The sequence below is a fragment of the Arachis stenosperma genome, chromosome 8, assembly GCF_014773155.1.
Source record: "Arachis stenosperma cultivar V10309 chromosome 8, arast.V10309.gnm1.PFL2, whole genome shotgun sequence".
Classification (NCBI taxonomy): Eukaryota; Viridiplantae; Streptophyta; class Magnoliopsida; order Fabales; family Fabaceae; genus Arachis; species Arachis stenosperma.
Window position 1 is genome coordinate 20,859,335 of NC_080384.1, and position 8,658 is coordinate 20,867,992.

Sequence of the window (8,658 nt, forward strand, 5' to 3'; positions counted from 1 at the left end):
TTTAAAAAAATAATATAATTATTAAATTTTTTTAAAAATACAATTTAATCAATAAAAGAATAATTTATTAAAGGATATTTTGGTAAACAAAATTTAATGATAAAAAATAAAATTTTTGCTAATGAATGTTTTTTTAAAAAGTAAATTATTTTTCTTAAAAAATATATAAAGTTAACATTAGTTAACACAAAAAATTTAAAATAGATTAAAGAGAAAGTTTTTTAGAAGTTAGAAGAAAGAAAAATGTACATTTTTTAAAATAGAAGGAAAGAAAGTGTTATTTTAATATTTCGTGGAGAAAAAAATAAAATTTTCTCTTATTATTAATATTTTTAATTGTGTAATATTATATCTAATAATATAAAATTATTCATTTTTTATTAATTAAATACCGGTGAAATCTTAATAAAAATGTTATTTCACTGTACTTTCTTCTAATAATATTCTATATGATGAATGTATCCAGACTTTTCACAAAAGTGTATAAAGCGAAAGAACCTAACCTAGCTAGTTAGGGGATTATTAAGGTCAACTAGCTAATATATATATATATATATATATATATATATATATATATATATATATTTGCCTCCTACCCACTAGTTATTAGCTGCCTTAAATATAGAAAATTAACTTCTGAGAAATATTAAACGATTTTTTATTATCAGTTAATTATTAATATTTATAAATATAAGATAAAATATATTATTAAATTATTAAATTAAAAAAAAAACTAAAAAAATTGAATTGATAATTGAGTGATTATTAAAAATAATAAACTTTTAATTAGATAATATTAACTATTTTTTATAAAATTAATTTTTATTCTCATTTTCTAAAAAAAATTAAAATTTAGAATAAATATAATTTCAAAAAAAAAATAGTGATAGTGGCAAAAAACTAAGTTATTAACTTCCGAATTAAACTCTAAATTAATATATGTATATATTAGATAGATATTAATATCATATTTTAATTCATATCAATAATTTAACATTTCATTTAATAATAAAATGACGTATATATTGTTGTTAATTAGTTCATTATATAATATTAGAATATTTTATTACACTTTAATTTCTCCCTTCTTGCGAACCTACATATGACTTTTTGAGTTTTGACTTTTGCTTCAGTAAGTAGTAATAGGGTTAGGAGGTGCAGATTTTTATAAGGTTTCACCTTTGATATCTTTTCTTTCTTCATAGAATTCATATTTGCTGCTTCTTTTTTTATGTCCTCATTTTGAATTTGTTTATTAACTGTAATGGGTGCCTCGGTCGTCACGGCGTTCTCTTGTTGCGTTGTTGGTCATTTGTTCACCAACCAAAAGGAGAAGAAAAACAAAAATAACCTAATAGCTTCAAATTTTCAACATAATTTCAATGTCACTAGTGCCCTGGCCTCTCTCTTTTATTTGCTTCTAGAATCTCTAAATTTAGAACAATCAGATGGATTTGATAGTTAGTATAATAAATTTCAACATCATGCATATCATGGAATATAATGCATATTGTTATTCTAATTTCTTCACTTGGATGAAGTTTGGTTCGTGAATTACTGACCCTAGCTAGGAAAAGCTAGTCATCCAAGTTAATTAATAAAACACATCTTTTTTGTATAATAATTTTTATGTTTTAATAAATATACGATAAAAAATAAAAAAAAAAGTTCAATTTTTATACCATTAAAAAAGTGTTTGCAAGCATGATTTCTTGTATTATATTGTCTCTTCCGATCTCCTTTCACATGTGTATGTGATTGTACATCATTTCTTGTACATACTTATTTTCTTGTACATACTTCATTTTCTCTATATTATTATCTCTGTCGGTCAGCTTGTTGAACTCGGTTTTGATGTCATTTTTTTTATTTTTGGTTGTCGTGTGCAGGATCGTCGAACGGAAAAGATCATCGAGACTGACTGTAAGGTCGGACGCTTATTTGAGCTCGAGAACCTTCATGTTCCCTCTACAAATCTTTGTGATATTTCCTCTCCATTTACTCTTCACCTGTGGCACCGTCGTCTTGCCCATAGCTCCTTAGGAAAACTGCGTCCTCTTATCTCTACGGGTGTTTTAGGTCAAATTCAAAATGAGTCTTTATATTGCATTTCTTGTCGCACTGCAAAACAACTTGCCTTATCCTTTAATAATAATTCCTCTATTGCATGCTCTCCTTTTGATCTTATTCATTCTGATGTTTGGGGCCCCTCTTCCACCACTTCTATGGGAGGGGCTCGATATTTTGTCGTCTTTATTGATGATTATTTACGTTTTACTTGAGTTTATTTGATGACTAATCGTTGTGAGTTGCCTCACATTTACATTAACTTTGCCACTATGGTTCGAACTCAGTTTTCAAAGGTCATTAAAATTTTCAGACGTGATAATGCTATGGAATATCGTGACTCCAAACTTTTAAATTTTTTCGCTGAACAGGGTACTTTGTCCAAGTTTTCTTGTCCTGGTACCTCTCAACAAAATGGCAGAGCTGAGCGTAAACACCGTCATATTTTTGACTCTGTCCGTGCGATGCTTATTTCCTCTTCCTGTCCTGAGCGTGCTTGGGGTGAAGCTGTTCTCACTGCTGTTCATGCTATCAATAGACTCCCTTCTTCTGTTCTTGGTAACACTACTCCCTTTAGCATCTTTATCGTATTTCTCCCAATTACAGTTCCCTCTGTATTTTTGGTTGTGTCTGCTTTGTCCTTCTTCAGCCTCATGAACACAATAAGCTTGAACCTCGGGCTCGCATGTGTTGTTTTCTTGGTTATGCTATCTCTCGCCGTATTCGTATATCTCGTCATGTTGTCTTCTAGGAGCATCACATGTTCTCTAGTTTTTCCTCTTTTGAGTCCTTCCTTCTACTCCGTCACCGTTTTTTACTAACTCAAATGTTGATCTCTTTCCTAGAGATGATACTACAGGGTCTACCCCAAGTCCACCCCTCGAGGCTCCTGCTCCTCCGCCTTCTCCATCTCCTGATGATTCCAGACCGGACGGCGATCCCGCTCCTACCGTCATGCCTCCTCCTCCCACTCGTTCTTCTCGGGTAAGGAATCCACCTCCCCATCTTCTTGATTATCATTGCTTTTCTACTATTCTTCATCAACATGAACCTAAGTCATTCAAAGAAGCCTCCACAAATCCAAATTGGCAAAAAGCAATGCAGGAAAAAATACAAGCACTTGAAAAAGCACATACTTGGAATTTGGTTGATCCTCCTTCTGATCAGGAAATTGTGGGCAGTAGATGGGTATACAAGATCAAGACTCGCTCTGATAGCTCTATTGACCGTTATAAGGCACGCTTGGTTGCTCAAGGTTGCACGCAAGAGTATGGTATTGATTATGAAGAGACTTTTGCTCCTGTTGTTCGCTTTACATCTGTTAGAGCTCTCCTTGCCATTGCTGCAGTTAAAAAATGGCCTCTCAGTCAGATGGATATGAAGAATGCATTTCTTAATGGGAACTTGAAATAGAAAGTTTATATGAAACCACCTCCAGGATATCCTTGTCCTTCTAGTAAGGTTTGTCTCTTTCGCAAGGCACTTTATGGACTTAAGCAAGCCCCTCGTGAATAGTTTGACAAGTTTAGCACTACCATATGCAGTCTTGGTTTTACTTCTAGTCCTCATGAGAATGCCCTCTTCATTCGTAAAAGCGAACGTGGAGTTGTCCTTCTACTTTTGTATGTTGATGACATGATCATTACTGGAAATGATGTTGACGGTATCTCTGATCTCAAGGCCTCACTTCACCATACCTTTGAGATGAAAGATCTTGGTTCTCTCAGCTATTTTCTTGGTCTCGAGGTCATTTCCACAGATGATGGCATCTATCTCTCTCAGGCTAAGTATGCTTCAGATCTTCTTGCTCGCGCTGGAATTACAGATAGTCGCACTGAGTCTACTCCTATTGAGCCTAATGTTCGATTTACCCCTATGGATGGCACTATTTTGGATAATCTGACTCTCTATCGACAGTTAGTTGGCGGTCTCGTCTACTTGACTGTCACCCGACCATACATTGCCTATCCAGTTCATGTTCTCAGCCAGTTCTTGTCAGCTCCTCGTACTACTCACTATGCGGCAGTTCTGCGCATTCTTCGCTACGTCAAAGGCACTCTATTTCATGGCCTTTATTTTTCTGCCCATTCCTCTTTGACTCTTCAAGCATACTCCGATGCTGATTGGGCTGGTGATCCCACTGATCGTTGTTTCACTACTGGTTACTGTTTGTTCCTTGGCGACGCTCTCATTTCTTGGCGTGCTAAGAAGCAAACCTTCACTGCTCGCTCAAGTACAGAAGCTGCATACCGTGCCTTCGCTGACACCACTGCTGGTGCTTTTCAGTCGTCTCCTACTGATGTTTTTTGTGATAACCGCAGTGCTATTCAGATTGCCCATAATGATGTGTTTCATGAACGCACCAAACACATTGAGATTGATTGTCATTTTGTTCGGCAACGTATTCTTATTGATGCTGTTCATCTCATTGGTGTTGGAACACTGGATCAGACTGCTGATATCTTCACGAAATCTCATCACCCGACTCGTTTTCGGGCTTTGTTATCCAAACTCAAGTTGGTCTCCTTAGCTCCCACTTGAGTTTGAGGGGGGATATTAGAGAATCATTAGAATCAATTTAGATCAATTAGTATCGTCTATATTTATATAGTATATATGTACATTAATTGTAGGATTCTATGTCTTTATTACTTTGATTCATTTAGCACCTATAAATACCCCCTTGTATATTGTACCTTTCAACACACTCAATAATACACTTTTCAGATTTCGCTCTCAGTCTCTTGTTTCTAATACTATTCATCTACCAATTAATGATGTGCCATTCGAAGTCTATACATCTTTTTATCTTTCTCGAAAAGGGGTTATACTAGATAACCAATGACTTTCTTGAATAACATGAATAATGAACCTTAAAATTGGTTCAATTCAAGTAAAACACACTACATTTAAAATTACTCACCTAAATCTTAATATTAGAATAATCATCTGCACACCTAATAAATTGAACATTAATATATCCATTGTTCACATTGTTTAATATTTTTATTGTCTATCTATACTTTCCCTTCTCAAAATTACTGCTTTGAAAATAATAATCAGTATATGAAATTCATGGAGAAAAAAATAAACATAGAATGACACCCTTCTTACGAGGGTTAGAGATATAATCATTTATGTTGTATTTTTCGTATCAATTTAAGTTTGTAGGATGAGTAGTTTCATAATATATTATCAGTGCTTTATGTCTAAAAAGTCTAAAATTCAATCATTAGTAAACTCCAAAAATAAAAAGATAATATAAAACAAATAAATAAAAGTCTATATAAAAACTAAACAAATCCAAAAAAAACTCTTGTTAGAGAAAAAAAATGTTAGAAATATAATTATTTATGTTGTTTTATTTTCTCCTATTAATTTAAATTTAAAAAAAATAATTTCGTGACATAAAAGAATTAATACTTTATTCGCATATATCCCTTCACACCATTTCAATACATTTCTAATCAAGTTTTTTGTTGTCACTTTTGTGCTTTTTGAGAAACATTTTAAGAAAAAAAGTGTGTAATGTTTTAAAACACGAGGTGCAGCATAATTTTAGTTTATTACTAGTTAATTATTCCCCACGTTATTAATAATAATGAGATCATTATTATTGAATAATTAATTGTAGTACTATAAATAAATATAGCAATACTCTAATACTGATAAGATAAAGTAGTGTGGCAGATAATAATGTATGAGCGGAGAGTAGACTACTAGAGTTTCAAAAAAAAAATGTGGAAGAATAACCGATGATATTCGGGTGTGAGAAAGACAAGAAGAACAATCCTTATTCCCCTGTTCTGGCAATACTAGAATTCTGGAATTTTCTGTTTACAATATATATGTTTTTATTTATTTATTTTCTGCCACACACCGTACTACCCTTCCTCTTCATATATATTACAGGAGGCTCACTTCCTGGAATGATGTTTATCCGCCCCCAGTTTTACATACAGCGATTAGTTAACAATAATTAAACACTTGATTATTAATTATCTGTTTCTGATCTAATTAAGAAGGAAGATCATCAGATCAGATGGGTAGGGCACCTTGCTGTGACAAAGCAAACGTGAAGAAAGGGCCATGGTCCCCAGAAGAAGATTCCAAACTCAAATCCTACATCGAACAACATGGCACTGGTGGCAACTGGATTGCTTTGCCCCAAAAGATCGGTATTGTTTTTTATTTGTTTCAGTTTCTTTCTGCAACAACTTAATTTTGAATTTTAAACTTTTTCATGGACTTCTGAAAGTAGTTGATTCAATACTTAGCTGGCTTTGTATGTCAGGGCTTAAGCGATGTGGCAAGAGTTGCCGTCTGCGGTGGCTCAACTACCTTCGCCCTAATCTCAAGCACGGTGGTTTCTCCGAAGAAGAAGACAACATCATTTGCAGCCTCTATGTTACTATTGGAAGCAGGTACACTCAATTTAATTAATTAATTAATTAATTAATGGTAAAAATAGCTGAAAGCTGTTAAATGATTTGATTGATTTGACTAAATTTTCATCTAACGGCTCAGCTATCAACTTCACGTGAAGTCGACTATACCTGAATTTCCAATGAAGAAGATGAACCCTAATTTTGTTGTGTGTATGAATAGGTGGTCGGTGATTGCAGCCCAATTGCCTGGAAGAACAGACAACGACATAAAGAACTATTGGAACACCAAGCTGAAGAAGAAGCTTCTGGGAAAACACCGCACTAATAACAAAGAGCACCACCAACAACCACGTTCTAGAAAGCAAGCATCAACAACCAATAATACTAGTGTTACCGGGGATTTTTCATCATCATCATCATCATCTGCTACTGCTACTTATTGGTCACACATGCATATGCCTATGCTGCCACTACCACCACCACCACCACCATTACCACCGTTGCCATATGCAGAAGATAATAATAGTAACAATGAAGGGCCCAGTTTCAACGACCAAGACTCTCTCAGGAAACTTCTTATCAAGCTCGGAGGAAGATTCTCCAACAACAATTTTAGTGAGGATTATCAGCCGCCACCACTTGATGATGGGGTCATCATGAATTTTCATCAATTCCCTTCTTATGAAAATCATCATCATAATATTGGTTCATCATCTAGTTGCATGGTGTCTGCTAATAATTATCCACAAAGGTTAGATGGATTGGAGTTCTTTTACGGAGAGGAATTGGCTGTAACTAATGATGAGAAGATAATAGAAACTGGTGGTGCTTCTAATAATAATAATAATAAGTGGTGTGAGACCAGCAACACCACACTGATTTATCCTCCTCTTCATGAAGATTTCAGCTACCGCACCCCGCAATAGCACCATATCCATGTACATTTCTTTTTCTTTTTCTTTTTTTTTTCTTTCAATTTGCTTTGAACTTGAACTACTAGCCATTTGAAGAAAAAGGGAAAGTTCGTTTTGATTCCCTTATTATACATAGTAAACTTACTTCGTTTATATATATATATGTCTTCTCTCTTTTGTGGCATTTTCGCCCAATGCATTTTATCCTATATTGTTTTGTTGTGTATCAGTTGGTTGTAATATTTACGGAGAATCATTAATTAATTTGAAACTCGTACTTTTTATGTTGTTTATTTGTGGAATTTTCGCAGCATATGGAACAGAATTGAAGTACAAATACTGTTTAAATCTGAGACTTGGGTTATATTTCCCCAGAATGAAGTTGCGTATGTAGTTGGTTGGATATATATAAGAATTTGTTAAGAAAAGTTGACTATAGCTGCTACTTGTTAATTGTTACTACTAGCTTCAAACATTTATGATTTATTATTAGGAAGCTAATTAGGGCCTAGGGGCACTAGCAGGGAACACCAGTTATATATATTAAATTCTTTCTATTATTAAGTACATTTGGTTCTGATTAATAATTACATTATTCAAGATTAATGCCTTTGTGGATATAAATTATAGCTTGCTTGGTAATAATGAACTTATCGCACCACTGTTCTTGCCATTAAATGTGACTTCTTCATATATAGTGAGACCAACTCGCTAACTTAACTAGCTAGTTCGGTTTTTTCACTAGAATTTAAGCAAAAAATTCATGAAATTATAAATTTCTAGATATAACCAAAAATCAATTGTATGGTCATGCTAATAAATATGAGTATATTGTCGTAGTCTCTCTTTCAGGGGACTTGTAATAAATTTGCTAAGTATATATAGCTGGATAATTAAACGGTAAATTCCATTATGTATATGTTTATGGTGATTACAGTAAATTTTTTTATTTAAATTATTTAAATATTTTATTTATATGTAATATATAAAAGATTTACGATTTTACACTTATATTATACCTCTCGAATTTAATTAAAACTAATGACTTAATTTATTGGATGAAATAGAAAAATAAAATCAAACTAATACAATACTATCCAGACTATTATATCAACATATTAAGTCCTTTTGGACTTGGATGAAGTTTTAAATTATTATTTTTTTAAATCTAAGATATAAACATAACTAACTATTTTTTTTACCAAAAATAAGGAGGCTCGAACTCGCAACCTCTTAGATGAGTATAGAAAATTATGCTATTTGAACTATAACTTATTGGCAAAGATAAT

General features: G+C 33.0%; 2 protein-coding genes across 2 annotated transcripts; both read left to right on the forward strand.

The window, feature by feature from the left end:
* The first annotated feature begins 3,702 nt into the window (after nt 1–3,702).
* On the forward strand, nt 3,703–4,608 carry LOC130945566 (uncharacterized mitochondrial protein AtMg00810-like). The gene has a single exon (XM_057874274.1). It carries the CDS (start codon nt 3,703–3,705, stop codon nt 4,606–4,608), a length of 906 nt encoding a protein of 301 aa, XP_057730257.1.
* Nucleotides 4,609–5,760: 1,152 nt separating this feature from the next.
* LOC130945087 (transcription factor RAX3-like) lies at nt 5,761–7,634 on the forward strand. Its single transcript, XM_057873753.1, has 3 exons — nt 5,761–6,245; nt 6,362–6,491; nt 6,676–7,634. The coding sequence occupies exons 1-3, from the start codon at nt 6,110–6,112 to the stop codon at nt 7,379–7,381; spliced, it is 972 nt and encodes a 323-aa protein (XP_057729736.1). The 5' UTR covers nt 5,761–6,109; the 3' UTR covers nt 7,382–7,634.
* The last annotated feature ends 1,024 nt before the right edge of the window (nt 7,635–8,658 follow it).

What these genes read in the sequence shown, in the direction of transcription:
- LOC130945566 (XM_057874274.1), top strand. Translation starts at nt 3,703, where the DNA reads ATGATCATTACTGGAAATGATGTTGACGGTATCTCTGATCTCAAGGCC.
- LOC130945087 (XM_057873753.1), top strand. Translation starts at nt 6,110, where the DNA reads ATGGGTAGGGCACCTTGCTGTGACAAAGCAAACGTGAAGAAAGGGCCA. An exon ending in TGCTTTGCCCCAAAAGATCG is followed by an intron (nt 6,246 to 6,361) that starts GTATTGTTTTTT and finishes TTTGTATGTCAG; the next exon opens with GGCTTAAGCGATGTGGCAAG. An exon ending in TATGTTACTATTGGAAGCAG is followed by an intron (nt 6,492 to 6,675) that starts GTACACTCAATT and finishes GTGTATGAATAG; the next exon opens with GTGGTCGGTGATTGCAGCCC.